The sequence below is a fragment of the Panthera onca genome, chromosome B1 (genome assembly GCF_046562875.1).
Source record: "Panthera onca isolate mPanOnc1 chromosome B1, mPanOnc1 haplotype 2, whole genome shotgun sequence".
Taxonomy (NCBI): Eukaryota; Metazoa; Chordata; class Mammalia; order Carnivora; family Felidae; genus Panthera; species Panthera onca.
The window spans coordinates 35947637-35970114 of record NC_138342.1 but is presented as its reverse complement, the minus strand read 5'-3'; the positions used below and the strand labels follow the sequence as shown (position 1 = coordinate 35970114).

The 22478-nt window shown below is 39.4% G+C and overlaps 1 protein-coding gene across 3 annotated transcripts in view; it reads right to left on the bottom strand.

The window, feature by feature from the left end:
- Positions 1 to 22478, bottom strand: part of GRXCR1 (glutaredoxin and cysteine rich domain containing 1) — a 308046-nt gene that overhangs the window by 57378 nt on the left and 228190 nt on the right. For 2 of the 3 annotated variants that reach the window (XR_013555303.2, XR_009616437.3), the window contains one exon: positions 1991 to 2081. Coding sequence is in view for 1 of the 3 variants with exons in the window: in XM_060655141.3 (XP_060511124.3) it covers positions 1839 to 2081 (243 nt within the window). In the remaining 2 variants the exon portion in view is untranslated. Of the gene's footprint in view, positions 1 to 1838; positions 2082 to 22478 lie in introns of those variants that run through there. The other variant, XM_060655141.3, reaches the window with a different exon arrangement.

Genomic DNA, 22478 nt, shown 5'->3' with positions numbered 1-22478 from the left:
GAGTCTGGCAGACCTAACTTTGAGTCCTGGCCCTGTCACTTGACTGGCTTTGTGACTTGAAGCAAAATAATTAATGTTCTCTTTTGCAAAATAAGGATAAAGTTGTTACTATTTATTAAAAACATACTTTGTTCCAGGCACAAGAATTGAGCATTTGTATATATTACATATGGTAAAATTCTCACAATTAGTCTGTGAGAAAGGTTCTATTACACTTCTCCTTTTACAAATGAGAAAACCCAGGCACAGAGTGATTTCTAAATTGCCCAGAATCACATAGAAGTGTTGGAGCATGAATTTGAAACAAGGCTGTCTTGCTTCTCAACCAGTAGAGCAGAGTTGTTCTCTAAGGCTATCCTGGGGATTCGATGAGATGAATGTGTAAAGCTGAGAGTGCAGTATAGTATCATTATTACTACTATTATTATTAATTTATCACACATGACTGCCATTGTTGTAGCTTTCTGGGACCTAAGGGTACATGTTGAAATATGATAAAAGAGGCTCAATGCATCAAATCAAAAGTCCTCTGCCTCAGAATGTAGTCTGTGTCCAGCTCAGGTTAAAAGTAGGATTGCAGGGGCGCCTGGGTGGCGCAGTCGGTTAAGCGTCCGACTTCAGCCAGGTCATGATCTCGTGGTCCGTGAGTTCGAGCCCCGCGTCAGGCTCTGGGCTGATGATGGCTCGGAGCCTGGAGCCTGTTTCCGATTCTGTGTCTCCCTCTCTCTCTGCCCCTTCCCCGTTCATGCTCTGTCTCTCTCTGTCCCAAAAATAAATAAAAAACGTTGAAAAAAAAATAAAAAAAAAAAAAGTAGGATTGCAGAAGTCATACCCAGGAATCATGGCTTCACTGCATTTATCTTTCCATAAGATGACAGGCTGTCTCTAACAGTGATGGCTCTAGACAGAATATCAGAACAGTTTCCCTGTAACAAAACATGAGCATTTCCTGCTCTGGATTTTTTCTAACCTTCCCTGAAAGCTGAGGGTTAAGACCAGATGCGAAACAAAGCCAAGATCCAAATATCCATCTGCCTTTTGACAGCAGCTCTTTGTTCCCTGATAAGTGATCTGGGGGGAGTCAGTCCCACTCCCTCAACCACTGGTGTCCCTTGGCTCTTTGTTCTTACTCTTTCTAAAGTGCACTGTCCAGAGCTCTCTTCTCGGGCTTCTTAATGACTGTGCGATTGTGCGTGCTCTTAGATCGATGGGGGTTAATTAACGCTAACAGTATTATTCAAAGAAAAATGAAGCAGTCATGTTTCCTGGCTTCTCTGGGAGTTTCCTCTTCTTCCTGTAAGCCTAAATTTGTGTCTCACACTGACAAATTACCAAAATTCAGAATAATTTTAAACAACAAGCAGATAAAAATTCTGGCTCCAGGCCCCATTTCTTATTGATTTTGTTTCAGGACCACCATCTCAGTTTCATTAGGTAGGAAACTGAGTGTTCGATAATGGGGTATAAGAGAATTCACAAATGTACATCTTTATAAATATTCTGTTTTTCTTGTGTGCAATAAAAAATAGTTTTTATCTCACATGTCAAACTTCATAATGCAAAACTCAAGTCAACTGAACATTTAAAAAATGTATTCCTATTCAAAAAGGCAATTTAATGCTGATTTTATCTCACCATGCTTCTGTAGGGATGAACACTGTTAGCAACACATCATTTGGGACAGAAATAAGTGCTTCAATTCCTTTGGTTTGAACTCCAAAAAAATAGCAAATGTCCCAGGAGTTATGTTGCAAGTTGCCTTGTCATAGGCTTATAGATTTCTAACAATGCTGGTTGGGTTCAATAAAAAAGAAGATTTTCCTTTGCGGAGTACTTACCCCCAGGTAATGGCCATCGATGAACACGACAGGGAGGGAAGGAGCTTCAGAAACACGCCGGCATCGCTCATCTAGCTCTTTTCCATAGTCACCGTTCAAAGCTATGTTTTTCTCTTCAAATTTTACTCGATGGTTTTGGAAGATCTTTCTAACCAGTTCACATCTTTCAAAGGTTGTTCGTACAACACGAAGGCAAGTGGTATAAATCACTACACGGTCAAATTCTAGGTCAGTTGATGGTTGCTGAAGAAAAAACATTGTAGTATAGTGTCAATATTTGCATTTACTTTCTTACATCTTATTATTTTAAGACAATTAGCATTTCAGTGTGTTATACATTAAAAGTCTGCAGTAAAGTTGAAGTGCCATATTTGTCAATTCTAAGACATGTTTTTATGTTAGAAAATCTGTAATTAAAAAGTGGATAACAATCAACATAATTTAAATGGCATAATTTAATTCACAGTGTTTTTTCTGTTCTCAGTGGCAAATCAAATAATGGTATATCTTCAATTGATGATGTCTCACATGGCATACCGTGTGGTAAGATAAGGAATGATTGAATGATCTCTCTTGTGTTTTGTAGACATTTTTCAATTACTAGATCTGCCTCTTAAACCCAAAGTAAAAAATGTGACAGAACAGTCAAGGTTAGTATTTCACCATTTGAAAATCCTCCCACTTATCAATTTAACAAAGTTTATGGTCTTTGGGCCACTATTTCCTGGAAATAACAAGATGTATATCATAGGATCGTTCTGAGGTTTAAGTGGCACAGCAAATGTGCATGCACTCTGTTGAGCAACAGAGCTCCAATGTGCAGCGAGAAAGCTCTGCAGTGACCCAGAGGGAGTGCATAGAAACCAACACCATAGTGGCCAGCGGGTCAGAGCCAGGCATGGAAAGGAAGGAAGGAAACAGGTACACTACAACAGAGGCAAGCAACTCTCACAAGCAAGATGATTCTCTGTGTGTGAATCTTGTCTTCTATATTTCCTGCTACATCTGAAGTCAGTGACTGCATTCCTGAGAAAACCTGCCCAGTACTGCTAGGGCCACACAACATAGGCCCTGGCAACATTAGGAAAGATCCTCTTCTTCCTTGTCACAGTCTTCCTTGAGGGAGATTAAACGAAATACAACTATACCATGAGACCAAGGGATACGTGAGTTCTCATTGGGCCACAGTTGTTGAAACACAAGGACGCAACTTACAAACCCCTGTTAAGGCAAAACTTTGATTGGAAACCAGTCCAGACAACTAAATGCTAGAATCAGAAGGTAGGATACTAAGCTCCACCACTTTGTATTCAAAGAAGTCAGCACAGTGCATCGGAGGTGAATGTACACATAGTCCTAAAAAGGTCTAAAGTCATTAAGATGGCAAGGCAATGATGTCCACCTCACCAAGAAAGAGGACATTTTTTCCTGATGACACAATATATCAGGGATGAAAGAATCACTGCTTCCCTCAATAGAGTTTACGCGCTAAGCTGAAAACCCAGAGACTTGGGGGGACCAAACAGGCGTCATAAATGCTGGGCCAGACCAGAAATAAAAGAGATATTCGTGAGAGGTAAAAAGTCATCTGGAAGATAAAAAATGTCACTCAGCTTTAGGCAAGCTTCAGGCTGCCAGGCACGTTACTCACTGTCGCCAGACATGATTGTTTAATTAATTAATTAATTTATTTATTTATTTATGACATGATTATTTTAAATATAATCTTGAAATCTGATTTTTTTAGGTTATTTATTTATTTATTTATTTATTCATTTATTTAAGAGAGACAGAGCATGAGCAGGGGAGGGGCAGAAAGATAGGGAGAGAGAAAATCCCAAGCAGGCTTCACACTGTCAGCACAGAGGCAGATGCAGGGCTTGATCCCATGAACCATGAGATCATGACCTGAGCTGAAATCAAGAGTTGGACACTTAACCGACTGAGCCACCCAGGTACCCCAAAATCTGGCGTTTTATGGAAAATTTTATTCTTTCCAAATGCCAGACCCTCATTAAAAATGTATTCAGACCATGTGGACCACAATATTTGAAGGCTGAATTTGGCCTATACACTGTTAATTAATACTGGAGTAGAGAAACATTAGATACATCTAGACTCTGCCACTGGCCATCTTTGTGTTTTGGAGAAGCTAATGAACTAGTAAGCCTCAAACTAGTAAGTTTTGTCAACTGTCAAATGTGATCTACCTAGCAGGTTTGCTGAGGAGACTAACCAAGAAAATGAAAACAACTAGTGTAGGGCTTGACATGTACTACTGTGCTCAGTTACACAGTATTACACTCCACATTGTGGGATTTGTAAGATTAAAAACACAAACAAGAATGAATCAGTGGGAAAAAAATGAGTGGAGTTAATGACAAGAAAGGGGGATTGTTACTATGCTCTAGATGAAGAAGCATTGGTTTTATCTTCATGTTCATGGTTATGGGCAAGTAGGGAATCAAGAAACTCACGACAAATACTGCAGCTCCTGGAATTGCACTCAGGGTCCCTTTTCTCTGATGACATTATGTGCGTAAGTATGCATTGTTCCTCGGGCTGCAAGGCTGCTAGATCCACATTTGATTCCACCAACATGTTCCACTTTTTTCAGTAGCTACACTTAACTTTTGAAATATTTGAGAAGACATACATTTTCCCCATGAGTAGAGGTGGGAGAGTTTAAGATCGGACCATTCTGCTGTCACAGTAACCAGCTCACATAGGATTCTCTTTGCTTGTACCACTTCTCTGTGTGTCTCTGTGTGTCTCTAAGGGACACGCATTTAAAAAGTAGTAATAAGATGGACCCCTATTAGTGGCCATGTTGGATGCTGTTTAATGTAAAAGGAAACAAAGATATCACTTTACCTCCCGTTGAGAATGAGCTTCACCTGCAATCAATGGATCTCCAAATGTGTTGGATATTAGAATAAATTGGGGAGTTTTTAAAAATGCCCAAAGCCCAGGCCAAGTACATAATAATTAAATCCGAATCACCAGGAGTGAAAATCTCAGAATTGTGATTTTTTTTTTTTAGAGCTCTGAAGGTGATTCCAATGTGCAACCAAGTTCTACTAGTTAGATACCAGTTGGAAATGCCGAAAAAAGGCTTCACCCTAGATCTGCTGAGTCACAATCTGCATTTTAACAAGTTCTCTGGGGAATTTGGATTCATATTACATTTTAAGGAGCCCCAGTGCAATCACACTGACAGCTTGACCTGACGGAGAAACTGAGTTTATGTCCCTTTAAAATAACCGCTAGTCATTCATTCAGTTACTAGAATCATTTATTTGCCAAACATGGTGCTAAGGTACTAGATATATAATGGTAAACAAACAATATTGTTCCCTAACGACCTGAAGCTCATAGTTTTTTTTTATTTACATAAATAAATATAGATTCACAAACTGTTAAGTGTTGGAAAGGAAATGCACAAGTTGTTATCAGAGGCTACTGAAGGTGTGCCTTTTCTTGTTTCAGAGTTTGAGAAAGTGTTTTCTGATATTTGAGCTCTGCTCTGAAGGACAAGAAGGAGTTAGAGAAATTAAGTAGGTAAGAAAGCATGGGGTAAAGTATTATAGGTAAGTGCAAAGACCTTGAGATGGGAGGAAGACGGCATGTTTGAGACTCTGAAAGAAGGTCTTTTGGGAAACCTGGGCTACTCGGTTGGTTAGGCGTCTGACTTCAGCTCAGGTCATGACCTCAGGGTTCGTGAGTTCAAGCCCTGCGTCGGGCTCTGTGTTGACAGCTCTGAGCCTGGAGCCTGCTTTGGATTCTTTGTCTCCCTCTCCCCCTCCCCAGCTTGTGCTCTATCTCTCCTTCTCTCACTCAAAGATAAATAAACATTAAAAATTAAAAAAAAAAAAAAAAAAAAAAAAAAAAGAAAGTCTTTTGCCAAAACACAAAGAAAGAGAACTACAGTAGTACTGATGATTCTGGACAGATATGCAGGATCTGTATCATGTTGTACCTTTATGACCACCTTAAAGATCTGTGAGCTTCAACCTCAGAGCAATGGGAAATTCCTGAAGGTTTTTAAGGAGGAAAGGAGGAATTTACATTAAAAAAAAGTAAGTGCAGCAGGGCGAGTGCAGATAGTTGCACAGAATGTGTATAGCAGGGTCTAAATGAATGATTCCTTCAGGGCTGTGTAGCCCACAACTGGAGCAATCATACTCAGTCTTATTCCCAACTCCCTTGGTCTGAGAACTGAGACTGAATATGGGATAAAATGAGGGTAGGAAATTTGGTTATCTATTGGAATAAGCTATTAAGGAAAGTGTTCTAAAAAGACCTTATTGAACAATTTTTGGGGGTATGATTTGGAAGTAGATCTTCCTAGAGGTAGAAGTAGGTTGAATGATTTCCCAAAGTCTTTTCCAGTTTTATAAGATGAATTTAAATGATATTGTCTTTGGCAAAAAGAAAAAAAAAAATCCTCTTCTACATTTGTGTCATTTTCTGTCCCTCAACAGATTTGTCAAAGCATCTGGCCAGAAATCTAAAAATAGCCGCTCAGTGGTTACTGTCCTTCTTCTCCCTTCCTAGGGGTTACCATGGGAATAGCGTAATGAAGGATGGATGCATCTGAGACAGTGCTGAGAAGCCATTGGGATTTGCAGCCTGCTTGTTTTGAGAGAGCCGACCTAGATATTCATAAAGGCAGGCCACTTCTTCCCTTCCACTGATTAAACAGATGAATCTTAGGAGTGACCTGAAGCCTCACCAGAGCCTGCAGCAAATGCAGATACGTTGGCAAGGGACGGAAATTGCTACGCACAAGACATAGAGGTTACGCAATAGCCAATTTATGTCCTCAACCTGCACCTGCCTTGCAAGAGCCACTGTGAAATTGTAGTATTCCAGTTACTTCATCATCTTGGGGCAATTCTGGAGCCCCCATGCCCACTGAAGCCCCCATGCCTACAGGAGCTGCCACTGGAATTCAGGCCAAGAATTAGTCCCCACCGCTCCCTGACAGAGGATCCCTGGAGCAGACCCAGCTCCTCAGGCTGGAGGAAATCCAGTGGGTTATTTCCATTTGACCCTTTGCCTGTCCAGCCTGGCAATGGTTTAAAAAGGCCTCCTGAAATAGGGGCCCCCAGACACCTCCAGGAATTCAGGTCTTAAACAAAAATAAAAACCAAAACCAAAAGTAACATTTTAAACATCAATGGCAGATAGAATGCTAGAACTTTACATTCATTTAATCCTTACAATCGCTTACACTTTGTTATTGCCTGCTTTATTTGTAGACTGAGAAAGCTAGGCTCAGAGAGGATAAGTGTCCTAAACAGGGTGACAGAATCAAAATTCAGTAATTTAGAAAACTGGAACCAGATGCACATCTTTCCAAAATCCACGTGTTTCCACTGAGCCAAGATGAACCACCAAATGATCCTCTGGTTTTATTACTATCTCCCCAGGATAAAGCTGTTGCCCAAACACAGATGGCTATAGACCTAATTCATCACCTGTGAGAAATGTTTGTGATTTAAAGAGGTTTAACTCTTTCCTAAATTATGTTCACACATGTAACAGGAAGTAACATCACAAGAGGGGCATTTTAAACTTTGTTTCAGTCTGAAGATATTCCTTGGAGATGGGGAAGGTGTAGAGATCTTTCCTCCTCTACCTGAGAACAAAGAGGTGAAATGATTAGTTTAGAGCCACACAGCATGTCAGAGGGTAAACTGGGACTAGACTCAGACAGACTTTTTGATTAGCAGGCAATGGGCAAAACTGGCTCCAGGAAACACTGTTTTATTTATTTATTTATTTATTTATTTATTTATTTATTTATTTTTATTTGTTTATTTTTTAAGTATGCTTCATGCCCAGCACAGAGCACTGCAATGCAGTGCTCAAACTCACAACCCCAAGATCATGACCTGAGCTGAGATGAAGAGCCAGATGTTTAAGCAACTGAGTCACCCAGGTGCCCCCTGGAACTGCCATTTTAAAGAGCAGGTGCTTGCCTGTGGAAGCAGGGCTGTGGGCCTTTGTAAAGGATGAGAATTTTATATCTCTTTCTTTCTCTCTCTCTCTCTCTCTCTGTCTCTCTCTCTCCCCCTCCCTCTCCATGCTATTCTGTAAATCCCTATAGCTATATGCATGTTCTGAGATGCACCCCCCAGGGAACTTCTCTGTGTCCCTTTATAAGACACAGATTATAAAAATAATTATAATAATTATTAGTTACTGTATGACTGCATAGGTATGAAGTTCTTGGGACTTTACATGTAGAACTTTCATTTATCAAGAGATAAGGATTATAATTCAAGCTTTACAAATAAGGAAACTAAAGCTTAGAATAAACTTAAGGTGCCCAAATACCTCAGGAAAAAAGGAACAGAACCAAAATTTTAACCTGGGTCTGCCTCCTAAGTCCTTGCTTTTGCCACAGGAAGATACTATATACCCCTCTTAAATACACCCAACCAATGGGCCATACTGTTCTAGAACTGAGTGATGAAATATACCATGGACGAACTGTCACAGGGACAGTCCTAGAAATTCCCCTCACTCATCCCTCCACTTCATTCTACTATCTCTGGCTGGATGTCATTGCTTTACACAGACCTTCACCCATCATCATATGGAAAATGGGCCCTCTACCTTCATACCCAATTCTTTCCTTTATACTACCTAGCACTGCTAGACATTACCTTGTGTTTGGTTATTGATTTGCTGTCTGTTCCCCCCAAATAAAATACTACCCTGCCAAAGCAGGAACTAAGTTTTGTAGTTTTGTTTACAAGAATTAAGAACCAAAAATATGACCCGGTACGTCGTAGATGCTCAATAAGTACCTTCTGGCCTCTTTCCCACACATTTAATTAGAACTTAGTTTGAATTTGCCTCTTAAAAACTGTACATTCTTGGACAGTTATTTAATCTCTTCAAATTTGAGTTTTTCTTATCTATAAAATAGGGACACAAATGCCTCCTTCATGAGGATGTTTTCGGATTCAATGATTTACTGAATAGAAAAGCCCTTGGCATGAATCCTGATGCATAATAAACACTCAATAAATGTTACCTTTTGTTATTAGTATTACCATTGTTATAAAACGTTATCGGCACACACCACCAACAGCACTATCACCCCCATCATTATAACCAACTATGTGAATCAGACTAACTTCATCTTGGACAATTCCGCCATGATAACCACTCAGAGACCTGAAGCCTTGAGCACAGCATCCCCCCCTCCACATTCTTTCTTTTTATTTAATCACACACATAATAACCCTTAAGTACACCCTTGAGGCATAGTGTTCTTGATCTGCCCTGGAGCTATGACTATGACCCACAACTATTCTCAAACATTTCCCCCCAGTTGTTCCTCATCAGTACTCCCAGCCTCTAGGAGACAAAAGCAGGTCTTACAGGAAGTGGGGTTGTGGACATCTCCTCATCTTGGGCAGAAGCCCAAGACTGCTGTCCATAAATCCCCTTAATAAGCCATTTCTTATCAAGTTGGACTTATCTGCCTTTTTCTTCAGTCTCCCATCTCCTTCAGCATTTGGAGGTCACTTTGCGCATACCTCCCTTTCATGGAACACCAAGTCCAAATTCACATGTCATCAGCCTCATAAGCCTGAATGGCAAAGTTAAACCTCATATTTACACAATGATCAAAAATTAAATCTTTTTAATGAGTTAAATTTCCAGTTACATTTGTTTGGATGCACCATCAATTCTAAGAGTGAAAATAACAAAGCAGAGCATATACATCAGATGCCATAAAAATCCCTCCTTTCTAACTCTGGGTATCCCCTTGGTGGCATGAAAGAAACGCATGGGCACAATCTTTGTATGCAAAGATTTCTGAAGAGTGTGTTTTCTGTTTTTGTAATGCTCTAAGACCATATAAGTTAATGAATTTCAGTTATTACCTCAGGAATTATCTACTTGTCCAAATCAATTATTGAGTTGGCCTAGACATTAACTGAAAAGTCAATGAACCTAATGAATTCTTCATACCAAACAAACAAAAATGTATTTTTCCAGAAAGTTAAGCTGAAACAATGTTGATTTCATAGCACATCTGAGTTAATGAAAATGAAGGTGCCCCACTCCTCCGCCATAGAGACCTTAGAAAAATGTCTCAATTCTGCCAACTTTGTATTAATCAAGCACGGGGATGTTTCACTTGAAAATATAGATTTTTGTCTGTTCTTCAAAAAACAGAATCTGACAACATTAGTTTTGTTGCATTCTTGTACAAAAACAGTAACTGAAGCTTGGTGGCAGCTACCCTCTTTAGTGGCATATGTCTCCTGATGCTGCGTGTAATGTCATTCCCTTAGATCTAGACAATTTCTTGCATTAACATTACCTGCATTGCTTCTTTCATTCAGAGCTTGTGATGCTGCATCCAGTCTAGTGAGTCTGTACACACACCTTATATGGGAGGAAACTGAGACTCACAGTTTATTTACTTGAATCAACTTTTGGGGGGAAGCAACATGTAGTTGGGGGGGGGGGGAACCCATCTTGAGCCAACGCTTTGGCACTTAGTAGCTGCAAGAACTTGGGGAAATCAGTTTACTTTTCTGGAACCAGTTTTTCTCTTCTCTAATATGGGAATAGATATAATCCAGCTGACAAAGAAGTTGTAGGATCATATGTAAAATGCACCTGAAGACACACTGTAAATTATAATACTTTACAAACACAGCAGCTGTCATCACTGCCCAGCCATCCAGTTGAGAGAAAAGGAACAAGCTTCTAATGGAAACCACCTTCCTACCAAACCAAACTTCTCCTCCCATATGAATATTTTGGTTTCTACAGACATTGTCAGAAATATTATTTATTGGCCTTTGTTATTCTGCTCATCTCTGCAGATAAAACTGCCATCAAGGTGAGTGCCAAAATCACATTCAGGAACATCCAATCCCGGGTGATGTGCTTTACAACACTGAGAAGCCAGGCAGCAACTGAATTAGGAACATCCTGCAAATGGAGACAGTGGGGAAAAAAAAGACAAAAACAAAAAAAAAACTTTCCCTCTCATCCTCTGAAAAATTCACATTGCAAAACCAGAAGAGATGAAAGTGTTGAACAATAACATCAGAATAATAAGTGAGTAGAGTGCCTTCACCATTTTCCTAATGCCTTTCATCTTTTTACTTCACAAAAACCTGGCACTCTTTCTTAAAGGTATAGGTGCCCTTTTTCTTCCGTTCTCCCAAATATATACATATCATAAATAAATCAAAATCAAACAATGAAAGATTAAAATCTTCCTCAGTTTTCTACATCAAAAAAAAAAAAAAAAAGGCTGAATAATCAGCTAAATGAGATCAATCCCTTTTAATGGGTTGGGATGTGACAGGAATCTCCTTTAGAGGTTATAATACCTGCATCTCATCTCAGCTTCATGGTTTCAGAAATATCAGTGTGATGAAGAGAAGTGATCTTAGTCTCTGTGGAATTCCCAGAATAGATTGAAAACCAAGAGCAACAAAGGCAGTGAAAACTCAGAAGTCGAGAAAATTGGAACCAGCCCCAGGCAAATCCTTATTCCTGCCTCCTCCTGGGGTATCCAGGTTTAACTCTTATGTCCTCCTGACTATTCTGATTGTCATGATTCCAACCTCACCTAAGTATGCTCTTCTCCAGATTCCAAACATTGCACACAGGAGAAGAAACTGCTGGAGAGTACTTATGGAAAGCTTGGAAGTTGCCACATGAAGCTGATATATGTATTTTTTTGAGCATTGAGTCCTTCAATTCTATAAGGAACAGAGGCACTATCATTATCCTAACTTTTCAGAGGAGGAAACTGAGACACAGAGAAGTATGTGACAAGTCTAAAGCCAGAAATCTAGCAAATGATGGAGCTAGTATTTGATCTGAGTAAATCATAGAACTCAAATCTTTACATGGTGCTATTGGCCATGTACTGACTCTGCTTGAGTGTGTCTATATCCCATTTCATCCCGTAGAGAACAAAATATTAGAGGGAGAGATACAGGATTTATGAATCCTAAAGTTTCATATGTATATGGATTTTAGATACATAGTATATTAGTTTCCTAGGGCTGCTGTAAAAAATTACCACAAACATAGTGAGTGGCTTAAAACAACAAAAATATATTGCCTTGCAATTCTGAAAGTCAGAAGTTCCAAATGGGACTGGGCATAAATCAAGGTGTCAGGAGGGCTACGCTCTCACTAAGGCTCTAGGGAAAAATCCATTAGCTTCCCCTTCCCAGGGTCTAGGGGTCACCTGCATTCCTTGATCTTGGTCTCTTCCTCCATCTTCAAAGTATAGTGTAACAGTCTCTACTTTCATTGCCACATCTCCTCACTGACTTTTGTGCCTCTTTTTTTTTTTTTTTTTTTTTTTTGAGATAGATAGAGGGTAAGCAGGGTAGAGGGGCAGAGGGAGAGGGGGAGAGACAACCTCAAGCAAGCTCCTGGGATCATGACCTGAGCTGAAATTAAGGGTCAGATGCTCAACGACTGAACCATTGAGGTACCCTGTGCCTCCCCATTGTAAGTACCCTTGTGATGACATTGGGCCCATCCAATAATCCAAGATAATCTTCCCATCTCAAGATCTCTAACTTAATTACATCTGAAAAGTCCTTTTTGCTTTCAGGTAACATATTCACAGTTTCCAGGAATTGGGACATAAACACCTTTGACAGGATGGGGGTGATGGTGGGAAACCATTATTCTGCCTAGTATAGATAGATAGTTTTAAGGTACTGGATCATAGGTACAGGAATAAAGGACTTCAAGTTATACAATCTTAAAACAGAAAGGAAAATGGAGATCATTTAGTCCAACTTGGACAAAGGTATGGCAATATCAAGAATATGCTCAAACTTCTGGTTATTGAACTATATCTTCCTCATTGTGCTTAGCAACTTGCTTTATAAACACAAAATAAGGTAATTCTAGTAAGGTAGGTATGAAACACCTTGTTCTTCTAAGACCTTCGACACAATCACTTGTGAGTAGAACTTTCTCCAAGTTGCTACTGAAGAAATGGAAAGGATATTTAAAAAGAAGCAAGAACAAAAAACAAAACAACAACAACAAAAAAAGTCAGGCGCCTGGGTGGCTCAGTTGGTGAAGCAGCCAACTCTCAATTTCAGCTCAGGTCATGATCTCACAGTTCATGAGTCTGAGCCCCGCATCAGGCTCTGCACTGACAGTGTGAAGCCTGCTTGGGATTCTGTCTTCCTCTATCTCTGCCCCTCCCCCACTCATGCTTTCTCTCTTTCAAAATAAAGAAACTTTCAAAAGAAAGAAAAAAAAGATTTGTCTGATCCTTATCTAACCAGTGTGCTTTGTCTCCCTTTTCTACCTTTTACTTAAAAATATGCTTTGCTTCCTCCAAACAAGCCTTAGAAATTGCTCTGAAAAACCAGATGCTAAGCATGACAAAATGAGGGAGGTACTTTGTGTTACATGAAAAGGAAAACACAAATGAAAATGTTTAAAATTTCCGCATAAAGCCAGAGGTTGAATTTGTCTGTGTTCTCCACAAAAGCAACTGACTAATTTTTCAGTACAGCTTCAAAGAGATAAACAAATAACTGTAAGATTTCAAAGGCAAGAAAATGTTGCTTTTCCATGTCTTCTCAAATTTCCCCAAATCAGGTTGCCTTAATAAAAGTAACTAAATTGTAAAGCCCATGAATCCCACAGAAGCAGATGTGAAGGAAGAATAATGCTCAAAACCTTACAAGTCATATATTTTTTCAAGTATATACCATACTATTTGAGATGACCAATGTAATTTTGTAAAGGAAGTTTACTTGATATTGATAGCATATTCAAATAAGAAATGCAGGTGTTTTTAAATAAGATTAATCACAGTATTATCGGAAGGAAGAAAATAATTTCTGGAAATGTTTCTCAGCAGACACTGCTTGCTTTAATACCAGAGCTCCTGACTCGAGCTGATTATTGAATTTTGGAGATTCAGTTATTAGGAAAGAAATATGACTAAATTATTGAACGAAATACTAAGTCCCATTAAGTGGAAAATTTCATTGTGAATAATTTTATTAGTAACCTGATCAATACTGGAAACAAGAAAATATCCATTGATGATTTTTTATGTTACAGGCATCATGTAAATGAATCCATTTATTGTCACTAAAATCCTCACAACATACAATGCCAACAGATATGATTATTCCATTTTCACCGACAAAATAAAAAAGTCACAGAGAGGTTGCAAATTTTCTCAAGGCACATAATCATAAAAATCTTTTCTCGTTGGCATATGTAACACCACCTCTCCTAGATTTTCTCTTACATGTCTGGCTGTTCCTTCTTTGTGTTTCGCTAGAGCTCCTCCTTCCTCTAAGAATTCTGGTTCCCCTGGGCTCTCAGCTTGGTCCACGTCCTTCTCTCTGGATGATCTCATCTAAGTTTCAATAGCTAATTGAAGGCTGATGAACTCTCAGGGGTATATCCTCAGCTCAGACTCCACTCCAGCAATCCAGATTAGATATCCAGCTACCTATGTAACATTTCCACTTGGATATACCCTCTACACTAGAATTCAGAATGCCTGAAGCAAACCTCTTCATTGCCACTATACCTAAAACCAGTTGCTTAAAATCTGGGAACAGTCCTGGTTCCTCCAGAGATTTCCCGTATCACCAACCCCATACTCTACAAATTCTGCCCCCTCTACTCTTAGTAGAATGTCTGGAACATGATCAGAGGCACTAAACACATTTGTTGAATGAAGAACAAACCACGATTTAAAACCTAAGATTGTCAGATCCTAAAGTATGCACTCCCCACTATAATATAATAACACAATACAGCATGATATGGGGAAAATCAAGAAAAAAAGAAAACTCTCCAAAGTGATGTTTTTAATCCAAAATTAGCAAACAAAAATAAGCAAAACCACACTATTATACCAACAAATTGATTGTTACTTAAGGAAATATTTACAGTGGATATTTTCCTATGTCATTAACAAGTGTTTGATATAATAACTAATTTACTCTAGGCAAAATGCCCAAGGTGAAAATGCAGGCTGTTGCCGTTGCTTGATCATTGCAGTAGGTGTATGTAATTCTGGAGAGGATAATTTTGTAGTAGTCATCTCTGACTCAATTGATAGTACATTGCCAGGCCAAAAGCTGAAGGCTGACTGTTGCATAGCAGCAAACAGGATGCATTCAAACAAACCGCCAAAGGATGCTTTCACTCATCCTCATTTTATTTTTTTCAATAAAGGGAAGAAAAAAGACCAAAAGACTTGTGTTTACAATTAAGATGAAATAATGTAGTGTCATTCAAATAAATGATGATTTTAGAAATACTGAAGGATAAGACAATAAAGTGGTACTCAAATATACACATATATATATATATACATACATATATATACATATATACACACATATACATATACATATACATATACATATACATATACATATACATATACATATACATATACATATATAAAGCATGAGGTAGGATAAAAACTGGCTAACCACCTTTAAAATAGAATAGAGAACATCATTACTCTACATTAGTCTCCATCAAGATGGGGTTAAATGCTTGTGCAGATGTTAGCCATGCCTGAGGAAAGGCTAGCCTGTTGCCTTTACTGTCATCCACCGTCTACCTGGCTGCTTCTACTAAAATGGTATTTAAAGTCCCTAGACATAAACAACCACCCTCTGAAGAGATCAACTCACAATTCCAAACCTGCATGGCACAGTCATACCCTCAGCCAGCCCCCGGAGAGAGAAACCACCTTTCTCTCTGGCTCTCAAGCTATGAGAATTCAAGTATAGAAGATGCCAGACATGATGTTCTCATCACCCCCAAATGTGGAGAAAGAAGAAAGGAGGAAGGAAACAGACTGAAAAGAGAAGTTTGCAACAGCACTTCCCTTTTCATTTCCTTCTCCACCCCTGTCATGGTCACGGTTAATTTACATGAGTCGATAAATAACTTCCTTTTCCTGTATTTTTTGCGTTGAGGTGGTCATGTTTATCACAACCAGCCAAGATGCTGTTACAATACCTGGGGTTTCAGCAGACGCGACGAATTTTAGTGATGACATTTTTCTCTCCAGAAATAAAAACAAACTTTTTAGGGGAAATCAGACTTTTTAGCAGTTTTCACGTGCTTGGGACATAGCCTATTTCCACACTCATATATCACCCAGGCTCGAACAGAATCAGTGGCTGAAGACTTCAGGAACGGCTGGCTGATCTCTTCCCTCTTGACTTCATGGTATGAAGAATTCTGAATCGGGGGGCACCTGGGAGTCCCAGTCGGTTAAGCACCAACTTCAGCTCATGTGATGATCTTGTGGTTCATGGGTTCGGGCCCCACGTCAGGCTCTGTGCTGACAGCTCTGAGCCTAGAGCCTGCTTCAGATCCTGTGTCTCCCTCTCTCTCTGCCTCTCCCCTGATCACGCTGTCTCTCTCTCACACAAAAATAAAATAAACATTTAAAAAATTTAAAAATATTTTTAAAAATAATATAAATTTAAAAAAAGTTCTGAATTTGGAGGGGTGAAACCTATGTTGTGAATCTCATCTCTGCTAATCTGTAATAAAGTGGCCTATAACAAATTGATTCCCACATTCATAAAATAGTTAAAACCCTCCTGCATCCACATCACCCAACTCATGGGGATCAAACAAAATGGATGGCATTACTGTAGTCTATACAGCCATGCATAAGTAAGTGCTATTAATTACTTGCAATTCTCAAGAATAAATCTTTGAGGGGCACCTGAGTGGCTCAGTTGGTTGAGCATCCAACTTCAGCTCAGGTCATGGTTTTATGGTTTGTGAGTTCAAGCCCTACATTGGGCTCGCTGCTTCCAGTACAGAGCTCGCTTTGGATCCTCTGTCCCCCCCTCTCTCTTCCCCTCTCCCGCTCATTCTCTCTCCCTCTCTCTCTCTCTCAAAAATGAATAAACATTAAAAAAAAAAAAAAAGAATTAATCTTTGAATCTTTGATATCTTTTCTATAAATTCTCTCCCTTGAAGGACTAACCTATTTGGTTGCCTTCAATTACCACCTTCCTGCTCCTGGCTCCCAGGTCAATATTTCTTTTCCTTGCTTCTCACCTGAGCTAGTCTAAGAAGCATTTCCTTTTTAAAATCTGGACATAGCCTCAAACTCAGCAAGTTTAAGGTCATACTCTTCCCCAAATTCATGTTCTCCCTGAACTTCCACCTCTGGCTTTGGTCTGTCCATCTTCTACTGGGTCCTGGAGTTGCCTTCCAACCACTCCTCTCTATTGATCAGATCCAATCATAAACCAGTTTCTACTGTGGTCGCGTCCCTATAAATTTCTCACACATCTCTATTGCTCTCTTCTTATTGCCCTCATGCAACACTAAACTCTCATCACATTTGCCTATGTTATTATATCCTAACCTGTCTAATTCTATTTTCTACCCCTTGCAATATCTCCTCTCTAAAATCTTCAAATCTTCTTGGTAACTTACTGATTTTATATACATAGGTACACACACACACACACACACACACACACACACGTACACACACATTGCAACTATGTAATGTAAATGTTTTTATTTCTTAGATGAGGAAGCTGAGGCTCAGAGATATAAAACGACTTGCCCTAAATCATGGGGTTATGATGTGGAAAAACAGAATTGAACACTAGTATGTCTACCTCCCAAACTGATGAAGCAGTGCCTTCCACTAACTTGCCACATCACAGCCCTTCCATCGAGGCCGTGTGCCTTTCTTTCATTCTCAAGCATCTTCCTATTCTCCCCTTACCCTTCAATCTGTGATTTCCTATGTCATGAATGGCATTACGTCTGACAAATAGTTGTGAAAAGACAATATTCAGATCTTCAAGTCTTCCATCCCTGTGTTAAAGTTGAACAGAGAGAGAGAGAGAGAGAGAGAGTAAGACAGAAAGAGACAAAGAGGGAAGGAGAAAAGGAGGAGAGGAGGAAAGGAGGGAGGGGAGGAAGGAAGGAAGGAAGGAAGGAAGGAAGGAAGGAAGGAAGGAAGAGAATCAAATTTTCTAAAATTCTTATAGGAAACAGGATACATTGTTATCACTTCTCAAAATATGGCCCATAGAGCACCTGCGTCAAATCCCCAGGATGCAGGTCCCAGGCTCCTCCCCCCCTGATTCCAGAGCAGTAGCTCTCCTACTGAAATAAGAACCCCAGAGAATTCTTTTATTAACCTTTTTTTTTTAATTTAGTTTTGAGACAGAGAGAGACAGAGCATGAACGGGGGAGGGGCAGAGAGAGAGGGAGACACAGAATCTGAAGCAGGCTCCAGGTTCTGAGCCATCAGCCCTGAGCCCGACGCGGGGCTTGAACTCACGGACCGCGAGATCGTGACCTGAGCTGAAGTCGGCCGCTTAACCGACTGAGCCACCCAGGCGCCCCAGGAATGAACCCCAGAGAATTCTTATGCACACTACAGTCTACGAATCACCGAAACCTGAAGTCTCTGGATGTTCTTGCCACAAAACGGAATTTTTAAACAGCATAGTCTATTTGTGCTCCTTCGAGAGTAAACAAACATTCCATAGGAGCTGTGCCTAATTCTGATGACTATCAGTAGATGACACTGACACCCTTTTCTCTTTTTTACTGAAAGAAGGGCTCCTAATTAAAACCTCCCATGGAGCTGACAGTAAGTCAGGCTCAGGCACCTGCACTGTCTTATTTCCTTGCCTGATTTTGTGAAGGAAATGTAACAGAAGCTAGAGTGAATATTTTTAATGTTTATTTTTGAGAGAGAAAGAGAGAAAGCAGGGGGGAGGGGCAGAGAGAGGTGGACAGGGAATCTGAAGTGGGCTCTGCGCTGACAGCAGTGAGCCGGGCGTGGGGCTTGAACTCATGAACCGTGAGATAATGACCTGAGCCAAAGTTGACACTCAACTGACTGAGCCACCCAGGCACCCCAAAGGTAGAGTGAAATCTTACACAAAAATCCAAATGATCGCTAAAACACTCAACTCATTTTACTTAAACCTCAACTTCTCCAACTTTTCTCCTTGTATATGCTTCACATTACATCCGGTTCACCAGATCCAGAGTATTCAGAATTAAGGGTATAATTTTTCTCCTCTTATATTTTGTTAGAATGATTTCATTGTTGTTATCATGCCTAGGACCAGAAGTTTCCAATTATGATGCTCTAGTCCCACGCAAATAACTTCAGCTGTTCTCTCTTTCTTTCTTTCAAGTACAAACAGAACTTGATATTTTTTTAATTGAAGTACAGTTGACATACAATTTTATATTAGTTTCAAGTGTACAACACAGTGATTCAACAATTATATACCTTACCAAATGCATACCACAGTTAAGTGTAGTTACCATCTGTCACCCTACAAACTTACTACAATATTATTGACTGTATTCCCTATGCAGAATCTTCATCCCTGTGACTTACTTATTCTATAACTGGAAATCTGTACCTCTTAACCCCCTTCACCTATTTCACCCATATCCCCACCGCCTTCCCTCGGGGAACCACCAGTTTGTTCTCTGTAGTTATGTAAATCTGTTTCTTTTACTTCCTCTTTTATTTTTTTTTTTTAATTTTTAATGTTTATTCAGTTTCGAGAGAGAGGAAGAGAGATAGAGTATGAGCAGGGGAGTGGCAGAGACAGAGGGAGACACAGAATCTGAAGCAGGCTCCAGGCTCTGAGCTGTCCACACAGAGCCCAGCTGGGTGCTCAAACCCACAAGCCATGAGATCATGACCTGAGCCGACCAGACCCACTGAGCCACCCAGGCGCTGCCCCCCCCCCCTTTTTTTTTAATTTTTAAAAATGTACTTCCTCTTTTAAAGACAGCACAAGAACAGGTTGTGAATTGAAAACCTTGTGAGCAGCTTTTCAAATGACGTGCTCAAGTTGCTGTTTTAGTTTAGAGGATATGCCAGGTTTAAGGATAAGAAAAAGCTTCTTGATGGTTTCCTAACTTGATCCACCTATATCATTTTAAAAAGGGGAAGAGGACATTGCCACATACCTTAAGCTCTGTTCGTTTTGCTTTGTTTAGCTTTTTGTTTTATTTCTAATTGTGAGGATAATTGCATCCTTAAGAATTTACACTCTCCCTGCTGACATGTACTATAAGATGACTGATCTATTTTAGGCCCTTCTGTCTACTTTCATTAAAGAGGGACTTGATCTAAGCAATCCCAACTGAAGCAGACACTGTGGTGTGATGGGAATAACACTGGCCTAGGAATCAAAAGTCCCAGATCTTATTTCCAGTTTGGCCACAACTTCGGGGCCTTTATATGATCCCTTCAGAACTCACTCCCTCCAGAACTCACTAGCCTCTATCAAATGAGAGGAGCAGACTAAATCAAGGGCCACAAATTCAAAGGTTTCTCAGGAGCTGGGCAGGTAAAGCATTAACAGAAGATGACAGCGGTAGTGGGGATTATCAGGACTGGATTTTATGCCCTCTCATAAGGCATTCGAATTGGAAATAATTTTAAAACAGTGTGTTAACCAAACCTCTGGAAGCTAAATTTAGCCCACAAGCTACTTATGATCCCTGCACAAGATAGTTTTTCAAGTACCTCTCAGCTTTAACCATACGTGATTCTAAAATAACAAGTAATAGTAATTGAAATCACCTTGTCATAAAGATAACAAAAATTAACATCTATCGGGTTCTTACTTGTCGCCAGGCTCTTAGCTAAAGACTTAGAGTAACTCATTGTAATCTTTATAGTTACTCAGTGAGGTGGGTATATGGTTATAATCCCTCTTTTCCAGAGAAGAAAATCAAAGCATAGAGAGTTTAAATAACTTGTCCACACTAATCCTTATGTTTTCATGTTGCAATTGCCTTATGTTATCCTCAAGTTTTGTGTTTAAGATACATTAATTTTGCTTTGGATTTATTTCTTTTTCAAGTATAAAGAAACCAGCGAAACAATTATTACTCACATGAGCCTGCTCCCTGGAAGCAATGTACCGTTCTTAACATTCGACATATTTTCTCCTGGTTAGTGTTCCACGCATTTTGAATTCAGACATCATACTGCATAATTCTGATTTTATTTTTAATTTAGGTGTTTAATTGATATGTTTTATACTACATGTTGTCAGGAGCATTTCTCCATGTCATAAAAAATCCCTTCGTAAATCTCATTTCTAATAAATGCCTAAAATTCCATTAAAAAAAATTAGAAAGCACGATGCAACAGAGCAAACGAGGCTTAATCAATTTCAAAGTTGATTAAATATTCAAGTTACAAACCTTAATCAAGAGACTTAATGAAGGATAAAAATAATATGTGAAAGTTAGGAAATATTTTATATGTTAACATTATTTAATGTTTTACTCCATTAAAGTAATAAATAATCAAAGTTATTTTTGATGTCTCTAAATTACTGAATTAGCATTGTGTACATAGAGGACCAGTTGTTATTAACAAGCTAGAGGATAAGAATGGAAGTAAATTTTTATAAAAAGTGAGTTATCTAAAATGTTAATAACTTTTACAATTAAATAAAAAGTGTTTTTATTGGCGCGCCTGGGTGGCTCAGTCGGTTAAGCATCCTACTCTCGGTTTCATCTCAGGTCATGATTTCACAGTTTGTAAGTTAGAGCTTTGTGCTGACAGTGTGGAGCCTGCTTGGGATACTCTCTCTCCCTCTATCTTTCAAAATAAAAATTTTTTTTGAGAGCTCATGCTCTCTCTTTCTTTCTCTCTCTCAAAATAAATGTTTAAAAAAGTGTTTTTATCAATGTCATCTGAAAGTGAATAAAGTCATAGAATCAGAATAATGTAGGTAGAAGAGAGTTCTAGAAACCAGTGGACACTGTTCCTCGACCCATTTATTGAACTGTACTATAGCTGCCATCAGATCACAGGAATTAACAATTTATTTTAATCCAAAATACCAAATGAGATCATCATTAAAACTTGATAGTTTGGATTTCTGGTTTCAGCTCCAGCATGTAAAGGCTTGGAAGTTGTGTCCCTTCCAAGTAAAAGCCAGATGAAACTAAAATCACTGACTTGAAGGGTCCATCAAAGTACCGAGTTTGCAGGGCAAGTTGCCACCCTGAAACCCAGAGAGACAGATGTATTCAGAGAGACACAGCTGACTTCTGTTTACCTAGAACCAAAGTCTTTGGGGCCATAAATGGGTAGGGCACTTAAATGGTAATTGTGATACTGCTGGAGGCCAAGTGTGGACGAATATGATAGTGTGACTGCTGTTTTAGGGGGATCTCCAGACTCTCATAAGTTTTACTTCCAGGAACCCCAACAGGTTCTCACAGTGAAGAACCAAGAAAGATTCCCCCCCAGGCTCTGCCAGGCTAAGGGGAAAGAGTAACCCCTGTGAAATGCAGTTGGAGCTAATTCCTTCTCCCTAAGTGTAGGCTACACAGAGTGATTTCCTTCCAATAAGTACAGCAGGAAAAGTAGGGGAAGAGAGTGAGTATACAGTGGAGAAACCTGACAAGCCCTGCTTTAGCCAGGTGGTCAAGTTCAGCTTCAACTGTGAAAAGTCACGTTGATAGAGGGTATCCTAACAAAATATGATGAAAATGGTGCTTTCACCACTGTGATCTTCCTCCACAAAACATATGACCCCAGTCTAGTCATGAGAAAAACATGAA